The sequence below is a fragment of the Eriocheir sinensis genome, chromosome 52 (assembly GCF_024679095.1).
Source record: "Eriocheir sinensis breed Jianghai 21 chromosome 52, ASM2467909v1, whole genome shotgun sequence".
In the NCBI taxonomy this organism is placed as follows: domain Eukaryota; kingdom Metazoa; phylum Arthropoda; class Malacostraca; order Decapoda; family Varunidae; genus Eriocheir; species Eriocheir sinensis.
In genome coordinates, this window is record NC_066560.1 from 8043244 (window position 1) to 8060042 (window position 16799).

At 43.9% G+C, this 16799-nt stretch overlaps 1 protein-coding gene across 3 annotated transcripts in view; it reads left to right on the plus strand.

Annotated features, from left to right (window-relative positions):
- The window catches only part of LOC126983025 (ALK tyrosine kinase receptor-like), a 294044-nt gene that overhangs the window by 169970 nt on the left and 107275 nt on the right, over positions 1 to 16799 (plus strand). For all 3 annotated transcript variants that reach the window (XM_050835449.1, XM_050835446.1, XM_050835447.1), the window contains 2 exons: positions 964 to 1140; positions 4939 to 5069. In XM_050835449.1, the coding sequence (XP_050691406.1) occupies positions 964 to 1140; positions 4939 to 5069 (308 nt within the window). The remainder of the gene's footprint in view (positions 1 to 963; positions 1141 to 4938; positions 5070 to 16799) is intronic.

Genomic DNA, 16799 nt, shown 5'->3' on the forward strand with positions numbered 1-16799 from the left:
CTACTCGCTACTCCTAAAAAAAAATAAAATAAAAGAGGTGGCCGAAAGAGAGATTGATGATGATACTGATACTGATAAGGTTTATAGTTTAATTACAGGTTGAATGGTTGTTAGATTGGTTGGCGTGTGAGAAGGGAGGATGGTGAACACGTGAGCCTCAGGAACTGCCATGTGGTCTCTTGTTGTCTCCTTAAATCCTACCTACTACCTGCTTACCTGTACTTCCTTTTTCTCCCTCCACTTTTATCTCTCCTCTTCTCCTTGCACTCTTTTTCTCTCCTCTTCTCTTTTTTTTTTTCTCTTCTCTTCTTTCTCTCCTTTTCTCTTCCCTTTTTTTTTTCTTAATTCCTCTGCCCCCTCCCTCTCTCTCTCTCCTTCTATTCTTCTATTCTTTTCTCCCTAACCTAACCTAACCTAACCTAACCTAACCTAACCTAACCTAACCTAACCTAACCTAACCTAACCTAAAATAACCTAACCTAACCTAACCTAACCTAAAATAACCTAACCTAACCTAACCTAACCTAACCTAACCTAACCTAACCTAACCTAACCTAACCTAACCTAACCTAACCTAACCTTACCTAACCTACCTACTTACACTCACTGGCCTCATGTATTCCCCTTTTCCTGTGTTACCGTGTGTGTCTCAGGAGCTGCCTACTACCCTACCTACTTAACTACTTACCTACCTACCTGCCTACTTACATAACCTACTTACCTACCCACCTACCAGCGTGCCTACCTACTTAACGCTATCACTTATTGGCCTCTTGTATTCTCCTATCCTCTTGTGAATTTGTGTGTCAGAATCTGCCTACTAACTTACTTTCCTATAGGCCTATCCACCTGCCACTCTACCTATCTACCCAACACAATTACCTACTGGGCTCTTCTATTCTCCATTTTCCCCCGTGTATTCTCCTTCGTGTGTAATAGCTTCTACTTTCCACGTGTCTACAGGTGCGGGCGGCGGCTGGCAGGGCACGCGTAAGATGGACCACGAAGGGCAGTCACTGGTGAACGGCGGTCTCGGGGGGTCGCCCTGCCAGGACCTCGACCAGAAGTGGGTCACGGAAGGCGGCTTTGGCGGCGGCGGAGGCGGCTGTCTGGCTGGTGGCGGCGGCGGCGGGTACACAGGTGGGTGGTGGTGGTGATGGTGGGGGTGGTGAGGGGGGAGGGGATGATTGGGGGTTGGGGTGGGGTGATGATTGGTAGCTGTGAAAGGTGTTGATTTGCGTCTGTGTGTGTGTGTGTGTGTGTGTGTGTGTGTGTGTGTGTGTGTGTGTGTGTGTGTGTGTGTGTGTGTGTGTGTGTGTCTAATGTTCCGTTTCTTTTTTTTTTCTCGATTTTACTTTGTTTTCAATTTTCTATCCAATTTTCTCTTTTTTTCTATTTCTTTATCTGTGTTTCTGTTTACCGATCAGTCTGTCTATCTGTCTGTCTGTCTATCTGTCTGTCTCTCTATCTGTCTGTCTCTCTATCTGTCTGTCTGTCTATCTGTCTGTCTGTCTATCTGTCTGTCTGTCTATCCGTATGTCTGTCTATCTGTATGTTTCTCTCTCTCTCTCTCTCTCTCTCTCTCTCTCTCTCTCTCTCTCTCTCTCTCTCTCTCTCTCTCTCTCTCTCTCTCTCTCTCTCTCTCTCTCTCTCTCTCTCTCTCTTCTCTTTATCTTCGAGGTCTCATTTGCATCTTTTGTTAGGTAAGGCCGCCTGGGACGACCTTCTTCTGTTGGATTCCTCGAAGTTTACAGTGTCAGTCCAGAAAAAAATAAGACTGGTATTCCGCGCCTCCTGTCTGCTACCCACTCGGCTGCTCTTTTGATATTCACGATTTTTTCCACTGTAGTTTAGTCGGCGGTCTCGTCTCTGGTGGTGGATGGCTGTTTGTGTGTGGGAGGGGGAAGGGGGAGGGGGTGGGGTCAGGGGGGAATGTGTGTTTGTTTGTGTATGTGTGTGTGTCTAGTGTTTTTTTTTACTCAACTTTCCTTCTGTTGCATCTTATATTTTCATTCTTTTCCCTTTCTTTCGTCAACATCATTTCTCTCTTTAATCATGTTTTTTTTCTTTATTTCTTTCCTCCCTTATCATCCCTTCCTTTTTCCTCTTCTTTCCCTTTCTTTCGTCAACCTCATTTCTTTCTTTAATCATGTTTTTTTTCACTTTTTCCATTTTTTTTTTCTTTCCTTCCTCCTGTTTCATCACTTCCCTTTTCCCCTTCTTCCCCATCCTCCCTTCATTCTCCTTTCCCTTGTTTCCTTGAAGTACTTACTCCTCCTTCTCCGTCTCTTCCATTTCACCTCCTTTCTCTCTATCTGTCTCCTCCCTTTCCTCTCTCTCTCTTTCCTCTCATTCCCTTTTCATATTTCACTTTCTCCGTCTCTCCCATTTCCTCTTCATCTCTGTCTTTATCTCTTCTGTTTCCTCCGTTCCTTCCCTCTCCTATCCGTTACTCATTTCTCTCTCTTCTCCGTCTCTTCTACTCCTCTACCTTCTCTCTCTTTACTCATTTCCCCTTCTCCATCTCTTCCATTTCCTTTACCTCCTCAATCTATCTCTTCTATTTCCTCCCTTTCTTCCCTCTCCTATCCGTGTATCTCTCGACGCTCACAAATAGAACTCATGAATTATACAGACGACGAGGATGAGAGTGGGTGGACAGGCGAGGGAGGGAGGGAGGGACAGACAAACAGACAGGCGCAAAGGTGTGGAGGAGAGGCAGGTGTGTGAGTTACCTGGGAAACCTGAGAGTAGGAGCGCAGGTGAGCTTATGAAGGAGCGGCAGGTGTATAGATGGGCAGGTGTATGTGGGGGAAGGGATAGGGGGTTTACCTGACACGTGGATTATACCTGAGTGTGAGAGAGGGAGACAGGTGTGTGAGGCTGCTTCTCTTACCGTACCCATGCACCTGACAACCGATGCCAGATTGTTGTCCTTAGAGCATCGTATTAACTGGTTTTTGACACTTAAATACTACCAAAAAAACATCAGGAATTAACCATTGTAACGATAAATATAAATGAATCTCGTCTTTGGGATGCAGGAGACAGTTTGGGGGCTGGAAAGCGGTAAATACTAGATGCTGAGTAAGAGAATCTGGAACCCCCTGTATCTGACACCTACCTGCCTCATCTCTGCTTGGTTTGAATAGTCGCAATATTAATCACGTTGGGAATTAATACGAGGTGCAATTAGTGTTGGATATGTGTTCAAATATCATACGTTTCCGTCTCTGCTTGTCTGTGTATAGATTCAGAGCCGATTTCACAGTGTCTTCGTAACAGCCCGAACCAAACTATATAGAATCCCACACAATCCAAAATGGTGAGGTCTTCGATGCCACACTAAATACACAAGACTTTTCCTGTATAGTTTCATCAAATTTGTGAACTTAAATATAAACACCAGACACTATACAAGGAAATTTCGAAGGCTCTGGTATTGGTTTGGGAGCTTACTAACCCATCATGGGGAACTGTGAAACTGACCCTTAATTACCGTATATTAGTGAGCGATACGAATTACGAAATTAGAAAATGGGAGACGGAATTTTCTCATCAGCAGTCCGTTCGGTGTTGAGTTTAGAATCTCATGTATTTGTGTGTTTGTTTGTTTTATAGACAGGTTAATCTCATGTTGTATTACCAAGTTGAGTTTAATTAGTGATACAGGTGAGCTAGCGTGCATATAGCTGCAGGTGCGTGCGTGGGTGTGTGTGTGTGTGTGTGGGTGTGTGTGTGTGTGTTTATCCTTCCATTCTCCCACGTTAGATCATCCACTTTAGTCTGTCTGGTTAAAAATAAAACAACGTACTACCTCTGCCTACCTACCTACTTACACACACACACACACACACACACACACACACACACACACAAAGGCATTCCCCCTCCACACACACAATGACCCACCCCCCATACATACAGCCCCCCACAACACCCCCCTTTCACCTCATAACTCCACAATCACAGCCAGGCATCCACCCCTTCAATGAAACACCCCATACATTACCCCATTACCCCCCCCCCCCCAACCACACACACACACTTTCCCCTTTCCCTTTCCTCTTCTTTTCCATCTTCTTTTTCATTCTCCTTTCCCTTGTTTCATTTTTGTTCCTTTTCTTTATTCTATGTCTTTTTCCATTTCCTCTGCCTTATATATGTTTCCTCCCTTCCCTTTCTCTCTCTTTTTCCCTTCTTTCCCTGTCCTCATATCTCTTTCCTCTCTTTCGTTTCCTCTTCTTTCTGTGTTTATCTACTGTTTTATCCCTTCCCTCTCTCTCTTTCCCCTCTTTCCTTATAGTAATGCCAACTGCCATTTAAAGTTACTTGACAGAACTATCAATTCAATTAAATTTATTTCTCCGGCACTTGTTCTTCATCTTGATCATCGGCGTCAAGTTGGTGTCCTTAGCATTTTATTTAAAGTTTTTTTAAGAATAATCGGCATCCCTTACACAATGGTTTGCCTGATCCTTTTACTCCTGCCCGGGTCACGAGGTTTGCTCTTAGTCAAAACGATCTTGCTTTTAATCCTATGAAATTTTGAACGACACAATTCTCACGATGTTTTCTTCCGTCGCTGACAAGTTTATGGAATCAGTTACCCAATGAAGTCTCGTGCGAATGTCTTTTTGAAACTAATTTTATTTTTCCTCCTTTTGGCTTTGACTGGCCAGTTTCTTAACTATTCGTTGCCTTTGCTTTTCTCCAGTAACTTTTGGTGTTTTGTGTGATTCAACATCTTGTATCTGCACCCTGAAGGGAGGCTTTGGTAGCTTTTCATAATAATAATATTAATAATAAATGTCTCTTTCTGTTATGCCTCACTTCCATTTCCTCTACCTGCTCTCTGTTTCAACCCTCTGTTTTCTCTCTTCCCTGTCTCTCTCTTTCCATTATATCCCTTCGTCAGCCTTACCATGTCGCCTGCAGGAGGGAACGCGTACTACGGCCAGAGCCAACACGGGGAGGGCGGCTACAGCTACACCTCTGGGCAGTACGATGACGTTCGGCCGGCAGCGCACACGGGACCCGGCATCGTCTTCATCATCCCCGCCCAGATGGTGAGTACAGCCTTCATTGTCATTGTCTTTTTTTACAGCAGCTAAAGGGAGGCAACTCAAGGGAAAAACACAATTACAATGACCCCCCAAAAAGCCCTCTGGAAGCTGCTCCCAATAAAAGAAAAAAGAACGTGAGATCAAAAGAGAGATCAATTTCGTTCGGTTGTGGGTAGCGGTGATTTTTTGTCCCTTTTTCTTTGATGGAGTTTTATTTTTCCATTACTGAACTGTGTTGACCTTTTTCTTCGCTTATGGTAGGGTGTGTGTGTGGGGGGGGGGGGAGGGAGGGGGGGGGCGCTGTGGGGGGGTTGTGTGTGTGTGTGAAAGCTATAAAAGGATGATTATTAAGGGTTAGAGAGATGTAGTTAGGGTGATTCTAGTAACAGTAGTAGCAGTAGTAGTAGTAGTAGTAGTGGTAATAGTAGTAGTAGTAGTAGTAGTAGTAGTAGTAGTAGTAGTACCAACAGCAGCATAAATATAAAACCGCCTCATTGATAACTCCAGACTCCTTTTTTTCCTTCCTTTTCGTTTGTATGTCACTTTTTTCTCAACCTCTTTCTAGTCAGTCCATCAATCCACATACTGAACCACCCATCAATCCATCAATCTCAACTACAGTGTCCCGTAGAGGCGGTAAGCGAGATGGAATACGCAAGCTTCTCGTTCTCTCTTACCTTTCAATCTTAATCCATCAATCAATCAGCATCTCTCCATCTCGGGCGCGGTGGTTTAGTGGCTTAGAGCGTCGACCCATGAAATTGATGAGCCAGGGTGAGACGGTTCGAGCCCCGGTGCAGGCAGAGAGGATCCGATTTTATACCCAGAGCCAAAAAAAAAAAAGCGATCCTATACTAAAATTGATAAAAGTTGTTAATTAAGGCAAAGATTAATAATTAGCATGTATCTATTTATGTGTCTAGCTTTGCAGTCATTCAACTATCTATCCATTTATCTATCTAGCTATCTATTTATCTATTAATTCATCGGTTCATCTATGTGTCAACCTATTCATCTGTCTATCTATTGAGTTATTCATTCTATCATTCATCTACCTCTTCGTTCACCTATTCATCTGTCTATCTGTCTAGTAATCCATCCACTCTTCCATCTACCTTTTCATTAAACTATCTATCTATCTGTATATCTGGTTTTCAATTCATTCATCTATATACCTATCTATTGGTCCTTTCATCTATCTATCTATCTATCTATCTATCTATCTATCTATCTATCTATCTATCTATCTATCTATCTTGTTAACCATTCATTCATTCACCTATCCATCCATTTTTAACACCCAGCTATTTTGACCATTTCTCGTCTACTTTTGACCCTTTCGCCTACTCTATCCTGTTTCCATTTTTGTTGCCCTTGAGCTGACTCCTTTCCCGTAAAAAAACTATCCACCCATCTATCCATCCATCCATCTATCCATCTATCTCAACCACACGTCTATACACAAAAGGTAAAAAAAAATAGAAGGGAAATACTGAGGGTTGTCTTTTTCACCAGCGTGGGAAAGAGTCGCTCGGGGACACCTGCGCGAGGCTTACCCAGGTGTTGACTTGAAGGGCGGCCAGGTGGCGTTAGTCTGTTTGTTAGGAAGCTGGAAGGGGAGGGGGGCCAAAGGGGGAGAATGGGAAGGGAGTTTTGGGAAGGGAGTTTTTTGTGGGTGCCTCTTACCTGTAATTCATTTGGGTGCTTTAGTCTTTTTTTTGTAGTGAAGGTGTCGTTAGTCTGTTTGTTAGGAAGCTAGGAGGGAGGGGGATGGTGGGTCAACAAGGGGAGGAGGAGGAAGGGGAGTAGGGAAAGATGAGGGGGCGTGGCTGTTAAGGGGGGTCTCTTACCTATGTCCACGTGGGTGCTGTAGTTTTTTTTTGTGGTCTTTGGAAATGTTAGACTTTAGGGATGTTTATTGGTCTTTTATTTATTTATTTATTTATTTATTTATTTTTGGTTTGTTGGTTGTTTTAAGTGTTCATATTTTGGTGGTTTGGGTTGAGTGATGTAGCGTGTTTTTCTCTTTCTTTTTTTGTTACCTGTATCTCATCTGTTTGTTTGTTTGTTTGTTTTTGTGTTTGTTTGTCGTGTTTGTGTAATTACATGGTAAGACCGCATCTCGGTACAGTTCTGGTCTCCTAATTACAGAAAGGATTCAACGACGCGCCACAAAGATGAATCCAATCTTAAGGGTTCACCCGTACGAGGAACGATCCAAGCGACTCAGTTTCTTTACAACGGAGAAAAGACCCCTACGAGGGGATAAGATTCAAGTCTTCGAGTACCTGAAAAAGTTCAATAACGTCGATTACTCCAAATGCTTTGAACTCCAAACCAACTCAAGAACTAGAAATAACGGTTTACCCATTCAGTCGAGTCGATGTAACACAGACATTGGAAGGAATTTCTTTTCAAACCGAGTCATCAACCACTGGAACAATCTTCCTTCAGAAGTAGTAAATGCGAATACCATCAACTCCTTTAAATATCGAATCGACCGTCATTTCGTTGCGTCAGGAGTAAACTGAACATCGAGGTGCTTTCATCTGTTCCTCAATATCGAGGTGCTTTCATCTGTTCCTCAGTATCGAGGTGCTTTCATCTGCTCCTCAATATCGAGGTGCTTTCATCTGCTCCTCAATATCGAGGTGCTTTCATCTGTTCCTCAATATCGAGGTGCTTTCATCTGCTCCTCAATATCGAGGTGCTTTCATTTGCTCCTCAAGCCCCAAGTGGCTGTCGAGCAAATTAAATCACCAAAGCGGGCAACCTCGTAATGAGCCAATAGGCTTTCTGTTGCCTGCATTTCCATGTTTCCATGGTTCCATGTTTCTCTCCTTTTTATGAATCCACTTATTTTTTTGTGTGTCTCAACCCTTTTCTTCTCTCCTTTTTATCAATTCACTTATTTTTTTGTGTGTGTCAATCCTTTTCTTCTCTCCTTTTTATCAATTTACTTATTTTCGTGTACGTGTCAATCCTTTTCTTCTCTCCTTTTTATCAATCCACTTTTTTTTGTGTGTGTGTGTGTCAATCCTTTTCTTCTCTCCTTTTTATCAATCCACTTTGTGTGTGTGTGTGTGTACCCCTTTCTTCCTTTAACTTTATTGCCAATCCCTGTATTTCTTTCCCTTTCTCTTACCATTTTCTTAACACTAGCGATAATAACAACAATAATAACGACGTGTGTATTTTGCGAGACCCTTCTTTACTACTTGGAAAAATATAGACGATACAAAAGCCATGACAAAAGACGACTATAAATACCAGAAACCCGTCTATTGCCTGCCTTTCGTAATGAGGGTACGGGGACCATTGTTATCATCATTATTATCATCATTATCGTCAATTATTTATCGTCATTACCTCGGGCTGCAGCTGAGCACTGATTCGCCTAATGGTCCGGAATGCGTTTACGGCCTATTAAGGGAATCCAACTCCATTAATATTGATAAACAGAAATACATGGCGGCAATTATATCCAGGTTTTTGTTTTTTTGTTTTTCCGTTTTCATATTGTTTTGTATTTAAAGAGTTTTGGTGGGGGTGTTTTCTCTCTCTCTCTCTCTCTCTCTCTCTCTCTCTCTCTCTCTCTCTCTCTCTCTCTCTCTCTCTCTCTCTCTCTCTCTCTCTCTCTCTCTCTCTCTCTCTCTCTCTCTCTCTCTCTCTCTCTCTCTCTCTCTCTCTCTCTCTCTCTCTCTCTCTCTCTCTCTCTCTCTCTCTCTCTCTCTCACTGACCGAGAAGAGTTATTGAGCGTCATGCCAAGTTCAGCCTATTTTCCATCACCCAGAAGAGGAGGAGGAGGAGAAGGAGGAGGTGGAGGAGGAGAAGGAGGAGGAGGAGGAGGTCGCTGTCTCAGGGAATTTGCGAAGTGGAAAAAATTTTGTAACCCATTTTGTTGTTGTCTTTGTTTGTTGTTGTTGTTGTTTTCGTTGTTGTTTGGTTGTTGTTTGGTTGCTTGGGTTTCGTTACACTGCTTCACTGCATTGTTTATATACTTACTATCCTTCTTTATCTTTTTCTTTTAATTTCTTCATCTAATCTTTTTTTCTTTATTTCTTCTCAAGGGGCGGTTTCACTTTTTTTTTTTTTTTGGGGTGGGGGAAGAGGAAGGGAGGAGAAGTTGTCTCGTTTTCTTTTGGGGTTTTCTTTTATTATTTTTTTTAAGGGGAGATATCACTGAAGGGAAGGTCAGTCGTTCTTTTCTCGGGTTCCTTTTTATCCTTTTTTTTTCTTTTTTTTCGGGAAGTTGTTAAGGTTCATTTTCGTTTTGTTGTCACTGAATTACCAATTTTAGGAGGGGGGGGGGGTCATTCTCTCTCTCTCTCTCTCTCTCTCTCTCTCTCTCTCTCTCTCTCTCTCTCTCTCTCTCTCTCTCTCTCTCTCTCTCTCTCTCTCTCTCTCTCTCTCTCTCTCTCTCTCTCTCTCTCTCCATACACACACACACACACACACACACACAGTCAACAGTACAACCCAAATTGGACCATTGGAGGAGGAGGAGGAGGAGGAGGAGGAGGAAGACACGAAAGATAGAAGAGGAACAGAGAGGTAAGAAGACAGATGAGGAGAAAGGAGGAGGAGAGGAAGATGAAGAAGAAAAAGTAAGAAGAGGAGAACGAATTATATGGAGGAAAAAAAGTGGAAGTGGAGTTAGACAAAGTGGAAGAGGAATCAGAGGAAGGGGAAGAGAAGACGAGGAGAGAGAGGTAGAAAGAGCTGGAGGAGAAGACACACAACTAAGCCTGTCTGATTGGCCAGCGAGGGGGAATCGAACCCCTTTTGATCGCTTAAAGAAGGGATCCAACTCGACTTCTGATAGTTTGCCTCGAGTGCCGGTACCAAGGGGCTCCAAGTGGCACTCGGAGGGGCGTGTTTGTCCTCAAGAAGTGGCTGTTGAAGGGGGCCTCTTCAGCGGTGCCTCTCGTCGCCCCTCAAGGCTTATCGGCTACATTAGTTTGCAACGAAGTGCCAAGGGAGTGCCAGGATAGGGGTTGTTGATTTCGAGTGCATAAGGGGGTCGATTTGAGTGCCTAAACGGACGATTTTTAAGTCTTAAGGGGGTTAGTTTTAAGGTTTTAAGTGGGTCGAATTTGGGGTACTAAGTGGATCGATATTAATATCCTATGTTGGTCGATTTCGAGATCCTATGGGGGTCATTTTTAAAGTCCTGAGTGTCTAATTTTGAACTCCTAAGGGGTTCGGTTTTAGGCTCCTACGTGGGGTCGATCTTTATGTCCTAAGGGATTCGATTAAATGGTAATTGTTGAGAGGGGAGTGTCAGAATGTAATAGGCAGCGATAGGAATTAAGTGAAAGTGTCATGGCAAGGTGCGTAGACTTTAGGAGTGCCAAAAAATAGTGCCATGTTATAAAGGTCAATTTGGAGTGCCGGAGGGTGTGAACCTGACAGAGTGGTAGGTGTTAATAATGGACCATTGAAAATTAATAAGAAGTAGTATGGTAATGGCGCTGATTGATAAAGGATGCCAGTCTTAAGTGCCACGTGAATGGATAATTGTGCCAAGGTGTTCCATGTGGAGTGGTGGAAGCTAATAAGGAAGTTAATTGGCTAATGGGGGTGGTAAGGCTAAAAGGAGTTCCTCTTTCTAATGGAGGGTGACAACGAAGGTGCTGGGTTAATGGGGTGAATGGTAAATGGTGAAGGCCAAGTTAATGGATACGACAGAATGGACTAGTTGAAAGTGAGCTGATGTAGTGCTGGAAATCATTGGGTGTTAAGGGGTAAATGGGGAAGTGAATTGAGGACCTATTGTGAGTAAATGGAGAGGGTTGAGTTAATGGGTAAGACAGAATGCATTAGTTGGAAGTGAGCTGATGTAGTGCTGGAAATCATTGGGTGTTAAGGGGTAAATGGGGAAGTGAATTGAGGACCTATTGTGAGTAAATGGAGAGGGTAACGTTAATGGGTAAGACAGAATGCATTAGTTGGAAGTGAGCTAATGCAGTGCTGGAAATGATTGGGTGTTAAGGGGTAAATGGGGAAGTGAATTGAGGACCTATTGTGAGGAAATGGAAAGAGGGTTGAGTTAATGGGTAAGACAATGAATTAGCTGAAAGTAAGCTAATAAAGTCCTTGAAATTAATGTGTCTCAATAAGGTTAAAAGTAAAAGCCACAATTTAATGGAGAGTGCCATCATACAGTGCCATTATGAGAGGGATATATGACATGAACTGGGGACATAACTTAGTGGCTCGAAGTTAATAGATATTCCTCACATAAAGGGGAGTATTAAGGTAAAAGGAAATGGTCACTATTTAATGGAGGGTGACAAGATAATGGAAGGGAGAATAAAACGAGAATAGAAGGCAAAAGAGGCGTAAACGGAGATAGCTCAGAATCATTGCAAGGGGTGAAGAGAGGGCCGGAATCTAATGGAGAGTGACAGCTAAGGGTCTCGAGGTAATGGAAGGGGAAATGGGACGTGAATCGAGAACTGAGTGGAGTGGTGGGAGGAAATGGAGGAGGGTCGAGGGTGGGGCAGAAACTAATGGGAGATGTCAGGAGGGCGAAGAGGGTGAGACGGCGGACAGTATAAATGAGGAATGAGAGGATGATGAAGAAGAAAAGGTAGGAAGAGGAGAACGAGTTAATGGAGGAAAGAAAGAACGTTGAAGTGCCAATACCTGGGAAAGTGAACGTAATGCAGTGAAGCGAACGAACGTAGGAGTGAAAGTCGAGATGAACGAGATTAGGAGTAAATTGAGATGAGCGAACTTAGAAGTGAATTGAGATGAACGAACGTAGAAGTGAAAGTCAAGATGAACGAACTTAGAGTGAATTGAGATGAGCGAACTTAGGAGTGAGAATCGAGATGAACGAACTTAGGAGTGAATCGAAATGAACGAACTTGGGAGTGAATCAAGATGCTGCAGTTAATGGAAAGCTAATGGAAGACTTAATGGAGGGTGTCATCTGATAAAAAAAAAGAATGGCTGTGATTAATAAAGCCACCCAGAGTCATCCATGAATTATTAAGAACGTGACTTTGAGCAGTGCCAGTGGAAAGGTCAGGTTAAGGGGGTGTAATGGGGGATGACAGATTTTAATGGGAAGGGTTTGAGAGATGGAAGTGTATGGAAAAGGGACGTAGTAGCAGTGGTGGTGGTGGTAGTAGTAGTAGTAGTAGTGGTAGTAGTTGAAGTAGTAGTGTTGAAAGGAACATAGCTGATAATGTTAGGGAGAGAAAGAAAGATTGATAGAAAGAAAGAAAGAAAGAAAAGAACGAAAAGAAACGAAAGAAGGAAAGAAGAAAAAAGAAAGCACGAAATAAGAAAGCGAATAAAAGAAAGAAAAAGAAAAGAACAAAAAGAAGAATGACCGAAAAAGCGAACGGAAAAGAGTATGAAAATAAAACGAAAATAAAACACAAGAAATAAAGAAAGGAAAAGGGAAAAAAATAAGAAAGAGCCATAATTCACAGGGGGGAGAGAGAGAGAGAGAGAGAGAGAGAGAGAGAGATACTGCCATCTTTATTACAACAAATGGGGAGGGAGGGGGAGGAAGGCGCCATTTTAGTGCAGCTCAGGTAACGAGGAGTGACGAAATTAATGGGGATTGTCATTAGGGAAAGGAAGGGGAAGGGAGGAGAAGGGAGGGGAGGGGAGAGGAGGGTGTGACTCTGATAATGTTGGTAAGAGGAGGAGGAGGAGGAGGAGGAGGAGGAGGAGGAGGAGGAGGAGGTCAGGTGTCATGTTCTGAGTGCGATAAGTGACGAGATAATTCAGGTGAAGGCGGGGATAATTTTGACAGGTAAAAATAAATATAATTGTCGCAGGTGTGAAGAGGTGACGCGTTCATTACTTTGAGGGAGAGAGAGAGAGAGAGAGAGAGAGAGAGAGAGAGAGAGAGAAATAAGGAAAAGTCGTTCTATCTATCTGTCTATCTATTATTTCTATCTATCTCTTGGCCATCATTCTCCTCCTCCTCCTCCACCTTCTCTTCCTCCTCCTCCTCCTGTCACCCATACTCCACGTTCAGCGTTTGACGAGCATGCATTTCCGAAGAAGAAGGAGAAGAGGATGAAGAAGAACGGAGATAGGTAAATTGGGGAGACAAAATGGCGTCGTGGAATGGGGAGGAAAAGAGGGGAGGGGAAATATGAGGGGAAGAGGAAGAGGAAGAGGAAGCGGGAGGGAGTCTGCGCAGAGTGTGTAGGCGGAGAGAGAGAGAGAGAGAGAGAGAGAGAGAGAGAGAATAATGAATAGTGTCGGGGGTGATGTGTGGGAGGAAGAAGTGAAGAAAAGAGGAGGAGAGAGGAGGGGAGGGGAGGGGAGGGGAGTAGAGGCATTTGAGATACAATATATGTGGGAGGAAGAAGAGAGAGGGGGAGGGGAGGGGAGGGGAGGAAAGAGGAGGAGGGAAGAGGAATGAAATATAATGTTTATGGCATATTGTTAGAGATGAATAAGCTGGGGAGGGGAGGAGAGGGGAAGGGGAGGAATGATGAGGGAGGGGAAGAGGGGAGGAGAGAAGCCAGGGGGAAGGTGACGCAAGGGCCTGACGTCATGGGGGTGAAATCTATAGCGGGGAAGATTGGGGAGGAGGGGAAAATACGTGTGGGTGGACGGGGAGGGTTGGGGAGGGGAGAGATCATCATGGAAGGAAGGGGAAGGGGAGTGGGGAGGAGGAGGTGGGATGAGGATATTGTATTGTCCGTGTGAAGGGTTAGAGGAGGTTGGGGATTAAGGGGGAGGAGGAGGGGAAGAAGAGGTTATGGTGGGTTATGATGAGGGTAAAGGGGAAGTGAAAGGGGAAGAAAGGGATTGAGGGGAAGAGGGTGATAAGGGGAGACTTAGAAAGGGAAGGGAAGTAGAGAAATGGTATGAAGGGAAAGAGATTGCAAAGAGTAAAAGAGGGAGAAGAAGAGTAATGGAAAGGGAGAAGAGAGAAATAAAAGGGAAATAAAAAGGGTAAAGGAGAAACGGATTAGAAAAGGGGAAGAAGGTGGGAAGATGAAGGGAAAGAGGGAAGGAGTGAGGGAAAAAGAAAATGATGGGGAGGAGGAAAAGGAAAGAAAAAGAGTAAAAAGAGGAAAAGAGTAAAAAGGAGAAAGAGGAAGAAGAAAGGAGGAGGAGGAGGAGGGAAAGGGGTGAGGGAGGAGAAAGGGAAAAGTTTGAAGATACGAGAGATAGAAAGTGGAGAAGGGGAATGAGGGAGAGAGATAGAAAGTCATGGTAGAACGAAAGATGGAAAGGAGAGAAGGGAAAAAGAAGAAGGAGAAGAAAAAGGAGGAAGAAGGAGGAGGCAGAGGAAGAAATGAATGAGAGAATGAAAGATGGAAAGGAGAAAGGAAAGTGAGGAAGGAAGGGGAGAGAAAGGGGAAGAGAGAGAACGAAGAAGGTAAAGAACAGGAGAAAAGAGGAAAGAGGGAAAAGGGAGAAGAAAAGAAAGGAGGAAGAGAGGAAAAAGGGGGACGGGAGAGACAGAGGAAGGGATGAGGGTAGGAAAGAGGAAAAGGGCAGAGAGAAAAAAAAGAAAAAGGAAGGAAGAGAACAAGAACAGAAGAGAAATAGGGAAGAAAGAAGAGAGAGAGGTAATAATCAGTGTGTTCAAATCTGCTCAAACAAACAGTCCACAGAGGTGTTGTAAATCCCTTCCTGAGGCTGCTGTGTCGGAGGGAAGGAAAGAGAGAGGAGGGAGAGAAGAGAGGAAGGAACGAAGGAAGGGAGGAGGAGGAGGAGGAGGAGGAGGAGGAGGGGAGGTAATTATAAAACTTCTTTTGTTCTCTCGTGCTCATAAATTGCTTTCCTTTACAGGGTAATTTTTCTTCTTTGTTTCATTTCACTTTTTTTTTTTATGTTGTGAAAACGGTGGATACATTTTGTGAAGGTTCCCAGAGGATTTAGGCGCGCTTGCAGTCACGCACACACACACACACACACACACACACACACACACACACACACACACACACACACACACACACACACACACACACAAAAGCTCTCGTGAGACATTCGCTTTCTTAAGACTTCGCTTCTCTCTCTCTCTCTCTCTCTCTCTCTCTCTCTCTCTCTCTCTCTCTCTCTCTCTCTCTCTCTCTCTCTCTCTCTCTCTCTCTCTCTCTCTCTCTCTCTCTCTCTCTCTCTCTCTCTCTCTCTCTATCTCAATATTCATATCCTTTTTATTAATTTTCCTCCATTAATTTTTCATTCTTCCCTTTCTTCTCCCTTCGCTTCTCTCTTCTCTAATTTCCTCTCCATTCTCCTCCTAATCCTTTTACTCCTTTTTCTCTCCTTTGTCCTCTCTTCCCGCTCCATTTCCCTCCATCCACCCTTCCTGTTTCTCATCCTTTCACTCTCTTTCTCTCCTTTTACTGCCTCATCATTCTTTATCTTCATTCATCTATCGCCTGACGCCTCCTCCTCCTTTCTTTTCTTCTTCTTCTTCTTCTTTTTTCTCTTATCTTTAGTCAAGTTTTAGTCTTTTCTTTTTTTACAATTCCTGCTTTGTTATCTTTTCTTCGCTTGTCGGTTCTCGTTCTCCAATTTCCTTCTTTTTGCTACTTTTCCTTCTGTTATCTTTTGCCAACTTTAACTTTTTTTTCTCTTTTTATTTCTCCTTCTTTATTTCCATCTTTACGTCTCTGTTTTCGTCTTTCCATTCACTTCTTCTACTCTCCTTTACTTCTTTCTCCTCCTTTAAATCTTCCTCTCTTTCTCCCTTTCTCTCTTTCCCTCTCTCTTCTTCTATTCCTCTCTCTCTTTCATCCCTTCCTACTCTCCATTACCTTCTTCAACTCTCCCTTATTCTCCTTCTCCATCTTTAAATCTCCCTCTCTCTCTCTCTCTCCCTCTCTCTCCCTTTCTCTTCGATCCGTTCCTGTCTGTCTTTGCCTGGCTGACTGTCTGGATATGTTGTTTTTTTTACCTCTCTCTCTCTCTCTCTCTCTCTCTCTCTCTCTCTCTCTCTCTCTCTCTCTCTCTCTCTCTCTCTCTCTCTCTCTCTCTCTCTCTCTCTCTCTCTCTCTCTCTCTCTCTCTCTCTCTCTCTCTCTCTCTCTCTCTCTCTCTCTCCTCTCTCTCTCTCTCTCTCTCTCTCTCTCTCTCTCTCTCTCTCTCTCTCTCTCTCTCTCTCTCTCTCTCTCTCGTGTGTGTGTGTGTGTGTGTGTGTGTGTGTGTGTGTGTGTGTGTCAGTGCCCGTTCGCGTGGGAGGAAGGACCAGATTGTGTAATTACAAGGAGGAAATGCGGAGGAGGAGGAGGAGGAAGAAGGAAGAGGAAGAGGAAGAGGCGGAGGGGAATTTGGCTGTATATGAAATGCCTCCGAAGCCCACCGGAAGAGGAGGAGGAGGAGGAGGAGGAGGAGATTGAAGGATAAGGTAGATAATGGAACTGCAATGGGGGAGGCGTTTGGAAGCTCGGAAACTGTGATGCGTGAGAGTGGAACATTGTGCGAGTTAGAGAGACAGGGGGAGGGAGGGAAGGGAAGGGAAGGGAAGGGAAGGGACGGGAAGGGAAGGGAAGGGAAAGAAAGGGAAGGGTATAGAAGTTAAGGGAAGGGAAAGGAAGGGAAGGGAAGGTAAAGAAAGGAGAGGAAAGGTAAAGAAAGGAGAGGAAAGGAAATGAAAGGAAAGGAAAGGAAAAAGAAGGGAAGGGAAGGGAAGGGAGAGAGGAAGGAAGAGAAGAGAAAGGAAGGAATGTCACGAACGGAAAGCGGAGGGAGTGAAGAGAGAGAGAGAGAGAGAGAGAGAGAGAGAGAGAGAGA